The 22,793-nt window shown below is 37.4% G+C and overlaps 1 protein-coding gene across 6 annotated transcripts in view; it reads right to left on the bottom strand.

Moving 5' to 3' along the window:
- The window catches only part of Hmgcll1 (3-hydroxymethyl-3-methylglutaryl-Coenzyme A lyase-like 1), a 121,653-nt gene that overhangs the window by 67,745 nt on the left and 31,115 nt on the right, over positions 1-22,793 (bottom strand). For 4 of the 6 annotated variants that reach the window (XM_006510947.4, XM_006510949.4, XM_011242696.3 and 1 more), the window contains exons 2-3: positions 12,355-12,435; positions 12,047-12,154 (exon numbers count right to left, since the gene is read on the bottom strand). The exons of the other annotated variants lie outside the window; for them this stretch is intronic. In XM_006510947.4, coding sequence (XP_006511010.1) covers positions 12,047-12,154; positions 12,355-12,435 — 189 coding nt within the window. The remainder of the gene's footprint in view (positions 1-12,046; positions 12,155-12,354; positions 12,436-22,793) is intronic. 6 annotated transcript variants of the gene reach the window in all.

Raw genomic sequence — 22,793 nt, 5'->3', positions numbered from 1 at the left:
TCTTAATTCTTTTCCAGGAAACAGACTCATACCTATGAACACATAGCTGTCCTTTCTACCCGCTGGCATCTTGAAACTTTTACTTTGCTCACCATCAGTCCAGAACAATACTCAAATCTTATTGAACTAAAAGTAAATAATGCTAGTAAAGTATTGTTGAGTCTCCTCTGGCCAGGTCTGCCAGTGCTATTTTCTTTGTGCGGGGGTACAGTGTGAAAGACCAACAGATAAGAGAATGTGAAATTTCTTCAACACCTGCCATCGATTAGTTCAAAAACATAAATGATGTGGTTTCAGACCCTATAACTCAAAACTCAATATGAGCAGCAATTCCTCTTAAAGGTAACATTTGGAAACTCAGTAATGGGAAAAAAATGAGACTGGAGTGCTTCCTGACAATCCTGGGTGAGAGTGCTGTAGGCAGCTCTGAATAGCACTATAGCCTGGGTCCTATAACCATGTCCCATTCATAGACGCCTAGCACAAACCTCATCTATCTTAGCCTCAGTAGCACAGAGGAAATCTTGGTCTGCTTGAAGAAGTAAGACACTCTTAATAAATCACAGCCTTACAATAATAAACACAGGAAATCTCTGGAAAATTGAACATCCTTTTTTTTTTTTTTTTCTACCCAATACCCTGCTTGGCTGCCAAAGCTAAAACTGTCTGACACCATATTCACAAAACTTAAGTCCAGAAGCCTTAAAACTAATTTGGTCTGGTGTATAATTTCCTGTCTCCCTTATTCAACTCTACCTCTGTATGTGATGGACCTTTATAATGCCCTCTGTCGGATGGAATGTCCAAGTGTCTCAAAATCTTCCACCACAACTTCCCCTCCTCTATCCTTGTGAAAATGAGAGATGCTAATCATAATTCATGATGTCTACAAATATTCATTTTTATATTGCAAGATAATCATCACATACAGGAATGGATTTGTGGGTTTAAAACTGTAACACTAACGTCTTGGAGGGAAGAAATGAAAGTCTTCTTTATCCAATAACATCCCAGTTTGGGAAGATAAACATAGCAATTATATATTTGTTATTTTTTATTAGGGTCAATGCCTTTTGTAACTACCTGCCTGATCTTCCAATATTAAAAATAACATGTTCCTAACATCATTCTAAAGTAGGGGCAAAAAGTCTCAAAGCTCCCAGTATAATTTTCCTTCTGTGCCTATGTAATTGTGTTGTCTCTTGTGTATTATGCTTTTGTACATGATAATAATGTTGCCACTGTTGTAATTTCCCTTACATGGAAGCATGAGCAATTTTTTAAAAATAGTGGAGCAAATTGCTTTCAGCATGTTTTGTTAATAGAGTTTTGTATTCTTCATGTTTTAAACCTACAGCACTAGAGAGAGCTACAGCAGAGAGCGTAAGTCTGGGTTACTAGGTTAATAACTCAGTGCCAGTCAGATATTACCAAGAAGAAAGAGCAATGACAAAAGCAAAGTCTCATTACCATAGAAAGCATTGCTGTTGTTGTAAGCTTGAAGCTTGGGTATAATGTGGATGCTGGAGAGTTTTGTTTTAGTAAACAATGAAGGCAGTACTTCCAAGGGTGCCAGCTTACCCAATGGCATCCCATTCAGCGTATACTAATTATGTGATTCTGCCAGATTGTAACTCATTTATACTCACCTGATTTTTAAATTTCTTTGTGTGTTGTTATTCATTTTCCAAGCAACTGTATCCCACCTCCACCCACCTTAACATTATAATTACAGTTGTGCCTACACTGTTATTCAGTTTTGAGTCTAACAAAGAGCTCTATATAGTATTTAATACAGAAAAAATAAAAGCATTGAGTGGGAGAATGAATAAGTGGAAAGCTTCCAACACAGAGAGAAATTAAAACACCTTGCCAAATCATACCAGAAAGGAGGAAAAAGTGGGCCTCAGATTTTTCTACTTCTTCATCAGAAAGTACAAGTTAAACAACAGACATAATGGTATTCCCAAAGTACAGGGAGCCTGGAGGACATGGAGAAGGTGTGTGTGTGTGTGTGTGTGTGTGTGTGTGTGTGTGTGTGCACTTATATTTAGACTACTGAACCATACCTTTCTTTCTATGTATATAAGCAGCTAAAATATAAGTTGAATCAATCTAAGATAAGTAGTATTAATGCTGGAGTATGATTAGCATCAATTTACTTCAACATATTTGTATTTCAAATAACCTATAGTCTTTTTCAATCAAATTTGAATTTGTCTAGGACAGTTATTAGATTAATATCATTTTCTCCAAAAAATATCCTCTGCATTAACAATTAAAACCCTTAAATTCACAGCTCTCATAGAATATTCTGTTATTCTAAGAAAAATTTTATTACAATCATCTCAATTATTATGAATCTACTACAGTAAACCAGAAGTGCCCAAGTTCCTTTTTGCCAGATCTCCTGACCACATTTTGTATCTCCCACAGCTCACTGACCCTAAATGGCTCATTTGTAGACTTTCCAACGGAGGCCAATCATCAAAATACAGTAATCCAAAAGGAAAACTTTTAAAGTCAAAAATCAACTATTTCTGGGACAAAATATACCTCTACTTGGTTTTTGTCTTTTACATAGTATATACAGACCTCTAAGATGTCAACACATAAGAGATAATTGGAGAAGGCCAGATGTTAAGATAACTTCAGTTGCATGGAAATAGGAAGGGATGTACTGAGAAGCGTAAGCATTCCTCTGGGAGGCAAGTGCTGGAGAGTGGACCAGAGGGTGAAATTATTAAGGTTCTTTAAACACATGTATGAAACTGAGTTTGAAAGTGGGTTCAATTAGATACAGAAGGGTCTTTAAGTTGTGACTAAAATGTTTTTGAAAGTTTATTTCTATTCTTCATGGCTAAACACAAAAATTTTGATGAAGATAACCAATTCAATAAAAACTGAATATAGGATGAGAGACAATGTTTCATTTATAACATTTCATCCTGATTGCTTTTATATGTTTAAGGGCAAAGCAAATCTAACTTGTTAATGGAAAGGTAACTAATCAAATTAATTAGTTATGTTATTGAAAAGCAGAGCACATAAATTTTTCAGTGGAATAAAATTTAGAGGAAAGGGGAAAAGTATACCTTCTGCTTAAACACTTAAAATCTAAATAATGGCATTGCTAGAATGCAGTCTGCCTTGCTTTACCTTTGAGATAGTAGTAAAAGTCCATTTTAGACAAGAAATTACTGTTTAATGCTGTGTAATATAACAAAGTGTTACTAATATTTTTCAATTTTATTGAAGATTAATTGTAATCAAGCTCAAGAGCAGAAAGGTACCATAATTCTGTCTAAATTTTGTCCATATTTTCTTATCTTTCTGAGAAAAACAAGGGAGTTTTGAGGTTTTTGAATATGCTGCAAGCAGTTGTTTGCCCTGTATGATAATATAAGCTAACCAGTGGTTTCAAAATACACACACATGTGCACACATGCGCACACGTGCGCACGTGTATACGCGCACACACACACACAGGATTGCACAGCCCTTGTCACTTCTAACAGAGGAATATAGTAATTGATATCATCACTCTTGAAAGAGATGTGCTAATGCCCATTGATACAGCAATAGCAGTGGTGCGGTATAGAAATGAAATTCATGCTAAATAACACAGTAGCTACCATAGTACTCATCATATGATCTTTTCATTCAATAGGAAAAACTGCCTATTTAGGTAAACATTTTAATGTAACAACCTGTGATAAACAGATTTTGTGCTAATGAAATGACACTAAACTACTGCTTTTTATTTGGGGGGGGGTGCAGCAGCTTTAGTTGTGAAAAGAGGCTTTACTCTCATTCTCTTCCCTTCAAAAATAAGAGATTCTCTGGTAATAGTGTGTTAAACTAGGTCATGTTGGGTGTGTCCAGTTCTACACTGGACCCTTTATAAAGATGTTGGACTGATTCTCCAGTGAGTGATCCCCAGCCTTCATTCTCTCCTTCCTAGCTTGGACTGTGTGTTCAGACCCAGTAGGGAAGTGCTGGAGTCCTGCACAATAGATATGGCGATGAAGGCCAAGCCTAGGATGTGCCTTTAACAGTCTTTCCCTAGAATCTGCCTTAACCAAAACAGGTCTGAACGAGCAATAGATGGACTGTGGAGGCAGAGACTGCCCTTGTCATTTTGCAAGCTCTTGAAGCCATCTGCTTTCCTCACGTAGCCACCTGGGTTGTGTCTTAAGCAAAACAATTTTATAAGGAAACATGCTATAGGGAAGTGAGAATGAAGAGCCAGTACTTACCATGCCAGGGCTAAAGTAAGAGTTTCTTTAAGTTTAGGGGTCTTAGGTTGCAGACTTTGTTCCTCTGTTAGCTGCATTTTTTTTTACTTACTACTACAATAAAACAAATACTTAAAATTATTTCTAGATCAGTTTTTAAAAATAAAACTGTGACACTTGAAAAGTTATGGCCCCAAAGATAGTTCCTTTCTCAGAAAGCCACACTTAAAACAAAACAAAACAAAACAAAACAAAACAAAACAAAACAAAACAAAACAAGTGGTGTCTTTCTTTCTTCTTTAAAACTTGGTGGACTTTGTAACTATATCAGCTAATCAGCTTGCCAAATCAATGCTATATAGATTACAAGGCTTGGCTATAAAAAGCTTATCACTTCTGGATCACTAAAATCATCTTAGATGTCTATAAGGACCACACTGTGGAGGACTCATAGAGAGTTTTGAGAACAGTTAGAAATAGTAGTGCCCAGCCAGTCCCTGCTGCCCAAGCTACTTGTGCCCCTGAGTTCTGCTCTAACCATCATCCACTCCATCTTACTACTAGTCCCTAATAAGTCTCTGGAGTGCCCAATAAAGTCTTAACTGAACTGTTTATGCTCCAAAGACACAAGCAAAATCAAATGTTGTTATTTTAAGTCACTAAACTTATAGAATATTTCTTATGCACACAACTGATTCAGCTGTCAGGGATAAGTGATAATTTACATGTGTATGAGTACATGCATGCAGAAACATTTGCACACATAAAATATATGACACCGTGTACACATTCGGTGAAAGAAAACACATTCAACCCATTAAAACAACAAAACAACATACAGGGGCTGTGGCTTATGCAGCAAATGTGAGCATGAGAGAACAAAAGGCATCTATTGTTTTCATGAAGGGCTACTGTTGCACCTGTAACACCAGGAAATAGGTGTTAAGTTCACTGGAATTCACATAGCAAAATTTCTTCCATTTAATTTCAATAACCATGTAGTATCATTTACCTTATATCAATTATCATTCACTCCTACCCAGAGGACAAATACTGACAACATGGATGTATCTAACATGTATGAAAACAAATACATTCCTGTAAATTAATAAGCAAAACCAATATCATCATTTAGACCATGCTTCTAAGGACAATATACCATTTGATCTCTTCATATCAATCTTTTTACAGAGGATCATTAATGTGTTACAGCAGTAATGCCAGTTTAGAAGAGAAAAAATTAAGACTATTTCAATATGGTTATTCTTGGCATAACACCAGAAAATAAGAAATATGGCCTTAGTTAATTTGGCCAGGATCCCTTTTGTGAAATGACACAGGTTATGTAAGGTAAACCATAAGCAAAGTGGACATACTTTGATTGGACTCATCCTGAGATACTTTCTGTTGTCTGGACACATAATGATGTCTCTTAAGCCAACAATTTGAAAGTGCCCCACCCCCTCTCCCTTTCTGTCCTTCTCCTTCTCCGTCTCCTTCTCCTTCTCTTTCTTTCTCTCTCTCTCTCTCTCTCTCTCTCTCTCTCTCTCTCTCTCTCTCTCTCTCTGTCTGTCTCTCTCTCTCTGTCTCTCTCTGTCTCTCTCTCTCTCTCTCTCTCTCTTTCCTCCACAAAATTATTTTCTACCTACCATCTTATCATCTACACTCCTTATAAAGAACATAATGGCTAAGGCAGACCAGATACAAAAGATGTGCTCTCTTACATTTCAAAAATTAAGCCTGGTTTGTCAATCTAGTAAATGTACTTCCATTTCAATAAAGAATGATTTGTCCTCCACAGTAGAATGAGCACTGGGACAGGTGACAGGGGCTCCTGGTTGGTGTGTACCTTGATCCTACTTTTAAGTGTTAGAGTGACTTGTACAAAAAAGAATGCTACAATCTTTTATGTACATTTTTTTCTACTCTTGTAAAGAAAACTCACTTCTATCCCTTTGGGAAGACTTCTTATCCATGTGTTGCAATAGGTAAACGCTTCATCAGGGACAAATAATATGTAAAATTGACCCATTTCATTTGATACATACATGCATACACACATACTCACACACACACATAGTGTATTATATGCTTAATTTATTTTTTATTTTCAAACAAAGTAGCATTCATGTGAATAAAAACAAAAATGTTAATATCTAACACAAAAATTTAGTTCACTTTAGAGATTATGATAGTCACAATAATTTCAATAGCTTACGATTAACAGACACATTCCAAATGTGCAGGAAATCTGTTTTTAATGTGTTTTCTTTCTCATGCTATTGTGTGTTCCATCTAAGCGAGGGGCTACCTGGACTAACTTCAAATATTCTTATGTTACATGTCACTCTAAGGAAATCTTTTTCCAGATAACTTATAAAGAACATGTATTTCTTAATGGCAGGCATTTTATCATCTGTGATCATTTAAATTATAGGTGTAGGATCCTGTTTTATATGGCACCCTGCTACTGCGGACCTTTTCTTTAAGCTATGTGAGTTAGACAGCTCCTGCCAAACAAAACAGTGGGAGGGGAAAAAAAAAGCTTTAAAATGCTAAAAAAAGAAATAAGTGAAGAAGCAGCAATCTAAACATTAGCTGGAGGACTATTCCCATGACCCGCGTCTGATGCACAATCAGCTCCAGGGAAGCACAGGACTCACAGAACACTATCAGACCTCATACATTGTCTTTAGAAACAGAAATCACTCAGGCAACACATACGCAGCTGCTATAGCAAAATTACGAAATGCTAACCTCAGATACTATTTTAAAGGTCTGTACTATGTGATGTTCTTCTAGAAGGAGAATGAAAGAACTTAGAGAAATTTTTAAAATGTAAGTGCAGTTAAATCTAAACCATCCATGCAAAGAAGCCCAAACTACAATGTGTGTGTGTGTGTGTGTGTGTGTGTGTGTGTGTGTGTGTGTGTATCCATAAGGCTGCCTTAGGGAAAACACCCCATGTGTACTGTAAGGTAAAGCTAGGCTACTGTGACTTTGAGAGGTGAAGTTTGTAATATTTGTCTTTGATTCGGGAACACTGCTCTTTTGTGGCTATGTGATTTATGTAAATCACTTTTTTCTTTAGATACATGTAACCATATGAGGTTTAAAACAAGCACACACTAATAAAACTCATGATGGAAAACATTATTGAACACTAGTCAGGAGGTAGGCCCCACGATCATGTACACACAGGGACCATTGATGTGACTGACCCTTTGTGGTTACCCACATCCTGTACTGCAGGAATGTGTGCTAGGCTTTCTAAGGTTCAGAGAGGTTAAATCACTTACTCAAAGGCATGGCACACTGTGGATAAGGGCACAATTCTAGAACCATCTCCCCTCATCACAGATATCCTCAGGAGCTATGCGAAGCAATTCAGTCAACTTATTTAATATTACTTTAGGTTTAAAATGGGCTCATTAATTTTCAGTAGGCTAATCCCAGATTCAACTTGGGACCACATGCAGAATAAATTATGTCATTTTGTATTCCCATCCAGTATATTTATTTAAGCAAGGTCAGGAGGCATGATCCAGTTCCTTCTTATAGGGAGTCTTCCTTTCATTTTCTTTTGTCATATTTTCTTGTCATTAGCTACAAGAGAGTAAGTGTGGCCTTTTAGAGATTGCTCTATTCTTATTCTTTCAGATGTCTCTGTGAGCATCATCTGTGAGTCTGAAGGATAGTCTATAAATCAATTTTTATTATTATATAATAGTAATAGCGTGAAGTCATGGGCATCATCTTATTAGGAAAAGAATATTTTGTATGCAACTTTTTTTTAGAATTTTTTTCTATTATTATTTTTTTAATTAGGTATTTTCTTCATATACATTTCCAATGCTATCCCAAAAGTCCCTCATAACCTCCCCCCACCACTCCCCTACCCACCCACTCCCACTTCTTGGCCCTGGCATTCCCCTGTACTGAGGCAGATAAAGTTTGCACGACCAATGAGCCTCTCTTTCCAGTGATGGCCGACTAGGCCATCTTCTGATACATATGCAGCTAGCAACTTTCTTAAAATCACTGGGAAATTATAGAATTTTGATAATATCAAGATTTAGTATTTGAAATGAAAATTTAGTTATTTATTATTAATATTAGCAAGACCTATGCACTCTCCTGTTGGGGTTAGTATGGTACTTCTATGTATTCAAATACTAAATATTGTATCCCAACATATGCTTGCCTCAGGAAGAGCAAATTCTCACACACACCAGCTTTTATTGTGCAAACCTTGCCAAGTTATTCCTGATTGGTTAATAAAAATGCTGCTTCACTTAGGGTTTCCATTGCTATGAAAAGACATCATTACCAGGGCAACACTTATAAACACAAATATTAATTGGAGCTGGTTTATGGTTTCAGAGGTTTGATACATTATCATCATAGCAGGAAAAATAGCAACGTCCAGGAAGAAATGGTGCTGGAGAAGAAGTTGAAAGTTCTGCATCTTGATTTGACAAAGACAACCAGGAGAAACTGGCATCCTCGGGCAGTTAGGAGGATGCTCTCTTTCACAGTGGGTAGAGCTTGAAGATAGGAAGAGAACTCCAAAGCCCACCCCCACATGACACATTTCCTCCAACCAGGCCACACCTCATAACAGTACCACTCCCTATGAGCCAAGCATATTCAAACTATCAAAGATGCCTATAGCCTGGGCTGAGCAGAAGAGAAGTGGGCAAAGCTGTGGCTCCTGGGCTTGGGGTATCAGGTAAGGACCATGATGGGAGATGAGAGGACAAAGAAGGAAGTTGCTATGGAGGAAGTTAGCATGGATCATAAGTATGTGGCCACGAGGGCTGGCCTGATGAAGCAGGAAAAGTGCAAATGGAACAGATGCCCATATTTATGGGGATTTGGGCAGAGGAAACTGACAAGATAACTTAGAGGGTTGATATCTGCCAAGCTGTGGTGCTTTCAAATGGTCTCTATGTCTTCTATTTGGGAACTAAATGGTCTGAAGTAGTGTAGAAACCCCTAGTAGATATTTAAAGGCAACAAAAAGGTATAGCAAACCCCCAGAATCTTAATAACCACTACACTCTCCTAATTTTATAACTATGCCAGTGTGTCCTCTCTTCCCAAATGTAATTGAATGTGTAAAACAGCATGAAATGATCTATAAACAGAATAACTTCTTCAATTCTTAAAGATGATGAAAATTTCTTGCAGTCCCTTAAAAATCAATGTCAGCTGGTGAAATATTTTTGTTTCTCAAAATAATCAGGAAAACATATTTATATCAAGTAATGTGTTCTTCGAAGGAAGATATCTGTATACTTAATTATATGATAACAGATATACACATAAAAGGCAGGGCTGCTTACCTATACAAGAAAATTGCAAAGAATATGTTGCCATTCCTTCAAGCTGACTGATTCACTATTCATTTCACAGTGATTTTACTGTATACCTCCCTGCTATAGCCAAGCACTGAGGATGATGAACCAAAGAGGCATTATCTTCACACAACTTACGGTACAAATAGTAAATGATCAGAGAAGATTTATAAATATATAGAGAGGTTTATGACTTAAGTACCAACAGTGACTTGAAGGAAAATCACTATCTGACAAGAAATTAGAGTAACTCCGTAAAGAGTCTGTGATTCCTAACCACATAGTGTTTTCTGTTACATCAAATGCATCCCAGCCAAAAGGACTCAGAGTTTTTGCCATTTCACATCATACTGTTAGAACTGCCGGAAAATACAGACATTGAGAGGTAACTAAGCAAATGTGTGTGTAAAGTGCCTTGTATGATAGTACCCTGTCTAAATGCCAGGAAAATAGGAACAAGAATCGGTTCAGGTTAGCAGGAGTTTCAGCAAAGTGAATTAATTGTATTAATAGAGCTCAGGGTTACTAGGAAAACTGGAGTCACATACAAAGACTTGAGTGTGTGTTTTCCAGGCTCTTCCAGTGAGAAGGGAATTTTTAAAGAGTTAGAATGTGTTTCTCAGATATATTCCTGGAAGCCTATTTTAGTCTCTATAAGTAAGATATATAAGGAATGGAGAACGATGCTTACGTACTCCATGTAATATCTTGTGGGTTTGTGGATTGTGGGTCGGTAATACATCTGTGGAATTGAAACAAGTATAGAATATAAAGGAGATTAACCTCTTGCACATTTATTTGTGTGTTTGTTTGCTTTGTGTGGGTGTGGTTGGGTATGGGGGGGTGCATGGGTGTGCATGTGTGTGTAAGTATGGGTGTGTTATCATGTGCAGGAGTTAGTTCTCTGCTTCACTACATGGATTCTGGTGACTGAACTCCGGTTGTCAGGCTTGGTGCCAAGTTCCCTTACCCACGAGCCATCTTACCAGCCACAGAGACATTTTATGAGCTTTTCTCCCTCTGCGGACAGTATATTTAAGTAACCTCCCTATAAATTTTCTTGTATTAGTACCAAGGTTGGAATGGTGTACTCTAAATAGTACCTACATCATCATGAAAGATCCCAGCAATGAGCTAATGAGCTAGTAAGAGGAGACAGGAAATGGTTTTCTTCCTTCTTCTTCTGTCTGTCATAGTGGATACAGTGTAAAGACAGCGATGTGAAACTAGAAATCAAGGCTTCACAGACCACAGATCTGTCAGCATCCTGATTTCAGATATTCCAGACTCTAGAACGGGTAGATAGACCTCTGACATCTGAACCTGCTTGATCTTCCATGACTAACTAACTTGGTTATGCAGCCATAACTAACCAAGACAGCAACTAATTAGGTATAAAAGGTAATGCCTGGGAGAATCAAGCACAGGATTCTGAGGGGAACAGATGAGCTCTCGGCATAAGGCAGTGTGTGATCGTAATAAGCCTGGATTTGAAGCTGATGACATAGAGATGTCAGTGTCCAGTCCAGTTGAAGTTCATCAGAAAAGCAAGCCTTTTCTTCCTCAATGGAGCAACTATTGGCATGAGAGACACAGTAAAGAGAGAGATGAACTTTCAGGCATGAAAACAGAAGAAAACAAGTAATTAATATGAAATCAGCTGACTAAAGCGAGCAGAGGACAATAGGAACATGGTACTGGGATCAGAAGTAACTACTGAAATGAAAGACAGGGGAGACACTTGGGGTCAGGGTGCTGACACTGGGTTAGGCAGGAAGAGGCTAAACTGATCACTAATTACCAACCTCAAAGACTAATTACCTCAAAGATGCTAATCAAGACTCAGGATTGATGAGTTAAATTCAGTGTATGAAATTGTGAACAACGCTATAGCACCTTTTCATTTTTAATGAGATGATTGAAAATGACTCACCTCCTCTTTTGTGTGTCTTACACATTACATGTCAGCAAATATGAATGATAGATGAAACAAATGAAGAATTACCTCTATGTTGCTCATCAGCTAATGTGAAATTCTATCACACTCGAAGATTCTCAAGGTAGTCAAAATGTCAGCCATAAATGGTAAACTCAAAGCAGGCCCCAAATTTGCTATTCAAGAGCTTTAACCTGTATTTGTTATTTTGGATCCTATGTTTACATATTAGCATATTATTGCAGGTTATTTTTTTAAAATAGCTTAAAATTATATTAATTCTTAGAGAACTTCAGTTCGTTAGTTAGTTAGGTTCAGTTAGAAACCTTCAGTTCAAAGGTTTTCCAAATCGTACCAGAATATGAACTAATAGTTTATAATATATGGAAATTATTATATCATTTATATCTAGTTATATATATGTGTATATATGTATATATATATATATATATAATCTCACAGTGTTCACAAAACTTAAACATGTTAAATTTTATAATTATAGATTTGAATACCTGTGGTACCCATCTGGAAGACACAAAGCTGGTTACTTCTATTACAGACAAGCCAGTTTGGGAAAGTTGATTGATGAGTTCAATTTTTATGTCTGTGGGAACTATAACCTAAAAAAAAATCATAAAACATTATATAAAATAATTATATAAAAACTACTGAAACATAAAATATTACTTCCCAATTGGAAGCAAATACATTATGATTTAAAATGTCAAACAGTCATCACCACAAAAACTGCTGAAAGTATAAAACGTCTGTGCCATTCAAGTGTTATGGAATACACTATATAAAGGCTATATAAACCTACCTTTTCATTCTGCAATCCATCCCTTGGTCCAACTTCGACTATTTTCACATATTCAGGGAGTCCAGGTAACTGAGATGCTTCCTGAAATGCAAGCAGTATGAGTACAAGAAAAAAGAGATCACTTGGATTGCCACACTGTAGTGGTTTGAATGAGACTGTCCCTCATGGGCTTGGATAGTGAAAAACTTAGTCCGCAGTTGCGGTGCGATTTTGGGAGTTTTGAGGGACACAGCCTTGTTGGAGGAAGCATCTTACATTAAAGCATTAAAGGCTGGGGACTCACAGTCTCGCTTTACATTCAGTTCCTCTCTTTGACTCAAGGCCTGCCTCAACTCCTGCTGCTTGCTGTTGTGCACCGTGATGGACTATTTCCCATCTAAATATCTATAATACACCTTGGTTATCATGTTTTATTGCAGCAATAGAAAGTTTTTTTTTTTTTAAAGATTTATTTATTTATTTATTTATTTATTTATTTATTTATTGTATGTAAGTACACTGTAGCTGTTTTCAGACACTCCAGAAGTGGGAGTCAGATCTCGTTACGGATGGTTGTGGATGGTTGTGAGCCACCATGTGGTTGCTGGGATTTGAACTCCGGACCTTTGGAAGAGCAGTCGGGTGCTCTTACCCACTGAGCCATCTCACCAGCCCAGAAAGTTTTTTAATATAGTAGTTGGTACCAGAGAGTTAACTGTTGCTATGAAGAACCATATTAGCCATGAGTGGGGCGGGGGGAGGAAGATGGAGGAATGTGGAAGACTTTGGGAGTAAGGCCTAGAAAAGTAATTGCATGTTGAATTTAGCAATTAAAGCATTATTTTAGCATGAGCCTAGAAGATAGTGCTGAGGGCAAACCAAATCAAAGGGACCTCTTGCAAGAGGTTTAAACAGATGCAAAGACTTATTTTAACAACAACTGGTCTGTAGACCACTCATGTGCTATTTTGGCAAAGAGTTTGGCTGTCTTTTGCCCATGGCCTAAGAATTTAACTGAGGCTAAATTAAAAAGTAATAGGCTAACCTTTCATCGTAGGAAATTTCAAGACAGTGTAACACTGAATCCCTGCCATGACTATTACTGATAATGTTTATTCAGATCTACAATGAAGCAAAAACATATGGGGCAGAAAGAAATACACTTCATGTTACAGCCAAGGCATGAGAGGTTTCTTGTTCTGCACTGGAATAAAGGGGGAGGGGTGCCTTCAGAGAAAGACCTCACACAACTAAGCTTCCAACCAGTGTAAGAAAACCTGAGGCATTTTTGAAAGCAACTGAATAAAAGCACTACTGCTAACATGATTCAAGAGGACATGGTCTAACCCATGCTGGCAGCCTAACACGGCAGTGTTGTCCACATGGCTTTGGTTTTAGAGGCATAAAGGATTTTCCCTCCATGGAAATCCAAAGTCATGGATTCTTCCTCTGTGGTTTCAGACAACCACTAAAGGCAGGGCACATATGGAGGGGAGTCTCTTCATGAAAGTCATAGAGAGCCATGTGCTTTGAGAACCCATTGTGTAAGGCTGTGGAGGTAAAGCCTGAGTTGCAGTAAGACCCCAAAATGTTGAAGACTTACAGAGCCATGGCCTGTCTGCCAAGAATGACTGCAAACAGCGAGTGCAACTATCCCTAAAGAGATGCATGCTGTAGACAGTAAAGCCAGAGGGGCAGAACTGTCCAACTCGTTTGACCCCAGACATGAAGCTCCAAGATTTGCTAGGTTTTGATCTTGATTTGATTCAGTATTTCCTGACTATGTCCCCATTCTTCCATTCTGTATCACCACACATTTGAACTATGTAATATGCTTTTAATTTAAAGGGGGATTATACTTAAGACATTGCCTTGAGTCTCCAAAGAAACTTTGGACTAAATGCATTTGAATCGTGGTACGGCCATGAACCCATGGTGGTCAGGGAGTGGAAAGTCAGGGCTTAAATGAAAATGTTCCTCATTGGCTTGGGTACTTGAACACTTGATCAGTTCGTGGCGCTGTTTAAGAAGGTTGGGAGGTGTGACCTTGCTGGACAATGTATGCCACTAAGGACAAGGTTTGTGTATTTATGTCCAGTTTGCTCTCTCTGATTATGGCTTGTAGTTGAGGATATGGGCTTTCAGCTTCCTGCTTCTGCCTCCATGCCTGCCTCTTGTTTGTAGGTTTCCCACCACAATGGACTCATTCTCCACTGGGGCTGTAAGCCCAGTGAAACTCTTCTTTCTATAAAGTTTCCTTGACTATGATGGTTTATCACAGCAATAGAAGAGTAAACAAATACACTAGGTTATTTTTTATTAAGTAATTACATTCTGTTAAATAAGTTCTAATTCCACAAAGTTAAAATAGTAAAAAAAAAAAATCAATAGGATATAATCTTGATACGTCATTTATATTATTGCAACATCGAAATAATTCATTCATTATAACTTTGTGATGGGTATTGTGATTGAAATTCCAAAGGTCAATTTCTTTTGAATAGTTCAATTTCATTATTATAGATCATCAAAAATAATTGAAAGCTATTCATGTTACAGACATTAGCATCCAAAATAAAGAACTCAAAGTAAACCAGAGTGCCTGGAGGAAATGACATTTTAAAAAAGTTAAATACAAAAAGAGAAAATAAATTAGTCAATAAATGGGCAAAAGAACTTAACACTTTTCAAAGTAAGAAGCACAGATGTTCAATAATATAAGGGGGAAAAAGGCCTGTTTGACAATCTTAACCTGAACCACGAGGAAAATTCAAATTAAAACCGTACTTCAAGTCTGTTTTACCCAAGTCATAATGCCTATCAAGAAAAAAATAAGTTTGGGCATAGTTGCAGGAAAATAAAAAACATTTATGTACTATTTGGTGGAATTTAAGTTAGTCCAGACACTATGGAAACAGTATGGTGGTTTACTCAAAGGCTAAACATATAAATACCATATGATCTGGCTAAACCATTCCGGGATACATACCCAAATGAATCAGTGCCAACTTACAATATAAATACCTACATAGCCAAACATATTGTGGCAGGCACTATTTAGAACAGCCAAGTCAGAAAATCAGTCTAGGTACTCAATGACAGATGGATGGAAATAGAAAATGTGATCTGTGTATTTTACTCATCCATAAAAATATGCTATTTTTCAGAAAAACATATGCTATGCCAAATAAGCCAGCTTCACAAAGATAAGTATCATGTTTTCTTGGTTATGTAAATTTAGCGGGGCGAGGGGGGGGAGTAAGGTGATGGTACTATAAGATGGAAGAGGAAGAGAAGGGAGGGGATAAGAGAGGCTAATGAAGATAAGAAGAGAATCTGATTCAAACATATTATATACATGTATAGAAATATAACAATACATTACTTTGCATAATTTATATGTATTACTGTAAAAATGTTTGGGTTTTTTTTTTTTTTATTAACCACAAAGAATCAAGCAAGAAGCCACTGCTTTCCCCTGAATTTGAATGTGGGTTTGGTGCTTTGGTTTGTGCATAGATGACTGAGTCTACAGACAGAAGAAAGGATGCAGTTTGCTTCCTTTCCGTCTCACACATCATAGCTCCCAAGAAATGCTACTTACTGATTGCCCCTCTCCAAACAGGACCCAATGCTCCTAACTGCCTAGCCTGCCCTACTTTCCATTCATAGCTGAGATAGTGAATTGTTTGATTCTGGAGTCTCTGGTCCTATAGACCTAGTTCAGAAGAAGTATTAGAAGTGTTAGTAAGATATTAGATGATTAGTAATTAATAGGAATATGTATTAATAAGTGTACTAGAAGATGTAAATACGCTTAATTAAAAGGAAAACATCTAAATAAGAAAAATTAGGCTTTCTAAATTCCATATGAATTTTAAATGAGATGTAAGCTATATCTGTCGTACTACATAAGCATCATAACTGGTTATTTCTGTGCTGAATGTAAATAATGCATCATCATGTCTTCAAATAAGGAGATAAAATAAACTTAGACATTCAGGACCTGAGATTCCAACTATTTGGTTTTTGTCAAATACAGTGCTCTCAACCAACTTATACACTGATTCTGTCCTTATGGGAGAAATAGCTACTTTTTAAATAATTTCAGAATTTCATATATGAGCACATTGAGGTTAGATTATTCCCACCCATCCCTCCTTCCTGACATCATAACCTCTTCTGATGCTTTACACACATATCTAGGAAATGTGCATCCATGCACACAACCTATCAAATTCAACTTGTGTTGCCCACACGTACAAATGTCTATAAGTGACCAGCAGAATAGAATGCTCATACATGAAGAAAAATGATTCTTAGTATCCACTGATTGTATAAGTCTTTATGTAGGAGTGAAGCTTTGTGAGATTTTGTTGGATCCATGTCGGCATGTTAACTGGTGGAGTTATCGCCGGTCTTGTGTAGATGGCCATCTTGTTGCAATTTCATGTATACAACAACCTTGTCACGATCATCTAAATTTTAGGTGTAGGGGTTGTGCTACAGTTGTCCCATTTGAGAGCTGGACAATATTGTCACTTATTCTCTGTATTTTGACTAGACATGGATTTCTGCAATAGTCTCTGCATTCTGAAAAAAAAAAAACACACATCTTTTTTGAGGGATGAGGCCTGCACTACCTATGGCTATGGGTATAGGAATTAAGAATTTAAGTTAGAAACTGTAGGGACTTGGGAGTAGTAGGTTCTCCTCTAGGGTCTAGCAGCCTCTTATCCCACATCTGGGATTAAAACAAAAGCATATTCATATAACGTAACTGGGTTTTTAAAGAAACTAAAATTCTCATCATGTTTCTCTCTCTCTCTCTCTCTCTCTGTGTGTGTGTGTGTGTGTGTGTGTGTGTGTGTGTGTGTAACAAGGAAAGAAGCTCACTGGCTTATTTGGCATCTAAAGTTGTGATTGGCTTGATTACCACCCTGTGCTAACTTCTTGAAAGAATCCAGATAATCCCTAATACAATTCCAACTGGCCTTCTTCGACAATTTCTGTGAAACTAAAATTCACTATCAAAATGAATAACAAAGAAGGAAACAAATTCTCACTTCTGCATCTTCTTCTCCAGTTGTGAGGCGTGGAGCTAACTTGAGAGGGTGGGGCTGAGAGGGGAGGATCCTCGGCTATGAGTTTGGTTCTGGATGACAATGCTGCAATCATGCCTAATGATGGAGTGGTTATAATTTGGCCAAGAAGTAAGAGGTATGGCATGCGCAGATAGAGTAAGGGGACACACCCCCCCCTTTATTTTTTATTAACTCTCCTCATCAAATAAGAGAAATGAGACCAGAGCAAAATCAAAACCAGGCGATCGTAAATGTGATCTCATTATCATTGTTTCCACTCTGTTTTCATCATGAATTATCTTCCAGCGTACATGGACAAAGAGTACTGCTTTATTAAAGGGGGCTGCTTTCCCAAAAAAGGAACACAGTGTTTTGAAGGTGAAAATTATGTGCCATGTATAATTAAAGAGTTGGGTATTTCCCTTTGCTCTCAGTGTGATTTGGTTGTCACTATTCGCCAGGATATGAAGAAAACCAAAAGCAATAACCATTTCAGTCAAATTGGGGTGTCTTCTTCCTTGATGCATTTTTATGTCCTTCTTGAATTTAATCCGACTATTTAGTCTTTTGAGTTAACTTTAATTAAGCCTACTACAGAAGCAATTCCCTAAGGCCATCCACATAACCTCATTGTACACAGTCCTTGTGTCAAAGAGTGTTAGAAGATAAGCGGTTATAAATGGACAAGTCTGGTAGAAACAGTCAGAAAGAAGTAAAACATAACATGTGATGGAAACCAGTAAGCTCTTAAGGTCAGACAATGATTGATGTTAACTTAAATCCTAGAATTCTAATGATATACACACTTATGTCAATTATTATATGAGGTTTTATCTGTATACATAGGTAAATTGCTAGGAAGACACTAAAGATCATCAAGAGAGGGCTTTTATATCACACATATTCAAGGAGTACATATTAAAGACAAATTAGACACTGGAGACATGCAAATGTATGTCTGCACAGGAAATGTGGACAAAAGGGTATACTGTGGGACCTACTGTGACCCACTGTGTGGAAAAACTCTGCTAATTAAGATTGAAGTTTTCACCACAACTGAATGGCCTCTGGGCTCCGTGAAATATTGGAGACTACCTTTTTTGGGCAGAGCTTCTCCTTTGCCCAGGGAATTTTAATCCCATATACTCATACTTGCCTCTACCTGAGGAATGTCACATTGCCTCAATTAGTTTATAGGACCAATTTCCTTTCTCCTGACAAAACCTGTTCAGTTATCACCTGAGATTTCTCATATGCTTCCCCATGCTAATGAGGCATTCCAGGTATCCTAAGCCCCCAGGCTTTGCTCATCCTGGATGCCCCTGCCTTCAGTTCCCAAAACTTTCTATGCCTTCAATCACCCTAAGTAAAGTTGATCTGCCTGCTGATAAGCAATCCTGGTGTGGTCATTCACCATACATACTCACAGGGCTTCCAAATCCCCTGACTCTGCTCCCAATGCCCTAGTGGACCAAATTGGCCAGCAATCCACCAAGAGCGAGGAGACCCATAACACACTACAACTTCTACAGTGAGGTATTTTTTCTTTTGAGGTGGAAGGTTGCAAGGGCAGAGGGTATGTACTAAGAAATGGAGAGATGTGGCTAAGAACAAAAATTCAGGTGACAGCAGATGCTGGCGTGGATGTGGAGAAAGAGGAACACTCCTCCATTGTTGGTGGGATTGCAGGCTTGTACAACCACTCTGGAAATCAGTCTGGCGGTTCCTCAGAAAATTGGACATAGTACTACCGGAGGATCCAGCAATACCTCTCCTGGGCATATATCCAGAAGATGTCCCAACCGGTAAGAAGGACACATGCTCCACTATGTTCATAGCAGCCTTATTTATAATAGCCAGAAGCTGGAAAGAACCCAGATGCCCCTCAACAGAGGAATGGATACAGAAAATGTGGTACATTTACACAATGGAGTACTACTCAGCTATTGAAAAGAATGAATTTATGAAATTCCTAGCCAAATGGATAGACCTGGAGGGCATCATCCTGAGTGAGGTAACACATTCACAAAGGAACTCACACAATATGTACTCACTGATAAGTGGATATTAGCCCAAAACCTAGGATACCCAAGATATAAGATACAATTTGCTAAACACATGAAACTCAAGAAGAATGAAGACTGAAGTGTGGACACTATGCCCCTCTTTAGAATTGGGAACAAAACACCCATGGAAGGAGTTACAGAGACAAAGTTTGGAGCTGAGATGAAAGGATGGACCATCTAGAGACTGCCATATCCAGGGATCCACCCCATAATCAGCTTCCAAACGCTGACACCATTGCATACACTAGCAAGATTTTGTTGAAAGAACCCAGATGTAGCTGTCTCTTGTGAGACTATGCCGGGGCCTAGCAAACACAGAAGTGGATGCTCACAGTCAGCTATTGGATGGATCACAGGGCTCCCAATGGAGGAGCTAGAGAAAGTACCCAAGGAGCTAAAGGGATCTGCAACCCTATAGGTGGAACAACATTATGAACTAACCAGTATCCCAGAGCTCTTAACTCTAGCTGCATATGTATCAAAAGATGGCCTAGTCGGCCATCACTGGAAAGAGAGACCCATTGGACACGCAAACTGTATATGCCCCAGTACAGGGGAATGCCAGGGCCAAAAAAATGGGAATGGGTGGGTAGGGAAGTAGGGGGGAGGGTATGGCGGACTTTTGGGATAGCATTGGAAATGTAATTGAGGAAAATATGTAATAAAAAAATATTTTTAAAAAGCCCAAACATGTCTTTGTGCTAGGCCAAATGAAATATGGCCTACACAAATTATTAAATACAAGTTATTACCTAGCTAAAAAAAAAAGAAATAGGAGATGAGTGGGATTGCGGTTCTTAATGCGAAATTCACAAAGAATCTATAAAAAGGTAATAATGAAAAGAATTACTTTGCAGAAGTGAGCAACATTGCCCTTAAAAGAGCCTACAGTCTAAATTTCATTTTATAGTATTAAAAACATGTTGTGAGTTCAGGATATCCCATCTAATGTGCAGTCCAATACATGGCACTATTGAAACATGAAAGACATGCAATCCATCTTGAGCATTTCAAGAGATTGTCCATGCCTACATTTGACTGCAGAGTTCCATTGATTCACTTTCAGAAAGAAAGTATAGAGGAAATAGCATGTTAAACTTTCATGTTGCTTTAGTTTTCCAAGCAAACATCCTATCTGCTGCTTTTCACTTATGAAGCTACACTATAAATTAAGCAGAACCAGGAAAAAACAAAACAAAAACAAAACAAACAAACAAACAAACAAAAAAAGAAACCAAGCGGATGACCTGAGTTTAATTTGCTAATATCTCTGGCTTCTACCCTAGTTTCTTTGAAGATATGATTAAATATATCATCGACTATTCAGTTTTGGTTGAAAACTAAAAGGAAACGTTCTTTTATATGGAACACAGGTGGTCTGCTTGACTGAAGTTCACTTACACATAAAATTAAATGGGAGTCATATAGTCATATACTGACGGGATTTCTCTACAATCTGTGTGTGTGTGTGTGTGTGTGTGTGTGTGTGTGTGTGTGTGTGTGTGTGATTGTGTGAACAGCAGATGTATTTTCTATCAGTAATGACTGGTGGCTTTAGACAGTCAATTCCCTTCATGGTAATATATACAATTCTTTATTCTCTGCCATCAAGGTATTCATTTTTCTCTACTGAATATCACCCATTTTAGAAATGTCTAGGCAGATTTATATGTTTCACTAATTTCATTCATTCTTGAAAATAATAATTCATTAATTCCTTGAGAATTTCAAACAATGTATTTGATCATACGCACAGACCTCCTCGTTATCCCATACTAACTCTCACCTTTCTTCCCATCTATCTTTGAATCCCATCCCCATGGAGTCCAGGTTGAGTAATACTTGTGCACGTAAATTCTTTACACATAGTGAAATATCCAACTTCATATCAGGAATTCTTAAAGTGAACAAGGATAATAGGCAGATCAAATGCCATCGCCACACATGTGAGAAATGTAGACCTGAAAAAAGGATGCTTCTTTTGAAATTAAATTAGATCGCTTAAAAGGACACTAGAGATCGACATTCAAAAAGAAATCTATTTTTTTTCATCTCATCTGAATTATATGCATGGGGCATTTTATGGTAATGTTAAACATTCCATATTCCATCTTTTTTATTATTGAATATTAATTTCTACATTAACCCAACAAAATCAGAAATATGTAAAACATTATCATTGGCAATACTGTAGATTACTATAGGAACCTTCATCTTTCAGAATGATCCAAGGACAATTCTTTTGTTGGGCTCCTCCTCGAAGGAGGGGCTGACTTTATAAAGCTGACATTGGAAAAGCCTTTATTCAGAATATCTATATACCCAGTTAGTTTGAAGCCTGTCTTTGGCAATCTAATTAATATGTATCGATAACCAAAGAAATGATGTGCTATAAAGGCAATTAAACTTCCATAGGCAATACTTCTTGATTTTTTCATTCAGAACATTAAGGAGAGTATCCACTTATTTCTATCAATCTGTAGACAATCAGTGAAAGAAACTGGCATGCCTAGTAAGCTGTTTCCCCATAGCCTTTAGCCAGAGTTCAAAAAGAAGTTTTTAAAAGGTCTAAAAGTGTGAACTCTTCTCTATCTGTATAGTTACAGAAAAGCATAAGAGCATTAAACGATGGTCACTTCTCACATAGAGCAGATTATAGACACAGAATAAATATTTTAAAATCATCCAAAATTATTTGCTAATTTAAAAGAGACAAAACTCAAGGGCCAGAATATGGCTCTGTGGGTAAAGGAGCTTACTACAAAGTTTGATGAACTGAGTTCATTTTCTGAAATCCCACATAAAGACAGAAAAAGTGCCAACTCCACAAAGTTGTGCTCTGACCTCCATAGGCAAACTGTGGTATGTGTTTGCACAAATACACGCGCGCGTGCGCGCACACACACACACACACACACACACACGATAATATTTTCAAATGTGACTTGACCAATAAATCCATGAATGTATTTCTATTCATCATTTCATGATTGCTTCAATACAAAAATAAAAATGTACCATGGATCACTCAAGTCATGAGAAATACGTAAACATATAAAAACATGTAAAACTGTATGAACGCTTTTAGAAACAAGGACCTTGGAAAATAACAGGAAGACAGCAGAAATGAATGAAATTAGATCTAAGTGAAAATAAACATACGAAGCTGAAAACAGAGATTACAATGTAGACGTTTAATGAAACATCCCACAAATCATTAAAAAGTGAAAAATTAAAAGAGGAAGAATGTCAATGCATTTATGGAACTGAAGTTGTATGTTCAATGTTTTGCTTCTTTAAAATTATTACT

The sequence above is a fragment of the Mus musculus genome, chromosome 9 (assembly GCF_000001635.26).
Source record: "Mus musculus strain C57BL/6J chromosome 9, GRCm38.p6 C57BL/6J".
NCBI lineage: Eukaryota > Metazoa > Chordata > Mammalia > Rodentia > Muridae > Mus > Mus musculus.
Note: the sequence above shows the minus strand (reverse complement) of the source record. Positions and strands in the feature narration are given on the sequence as shown.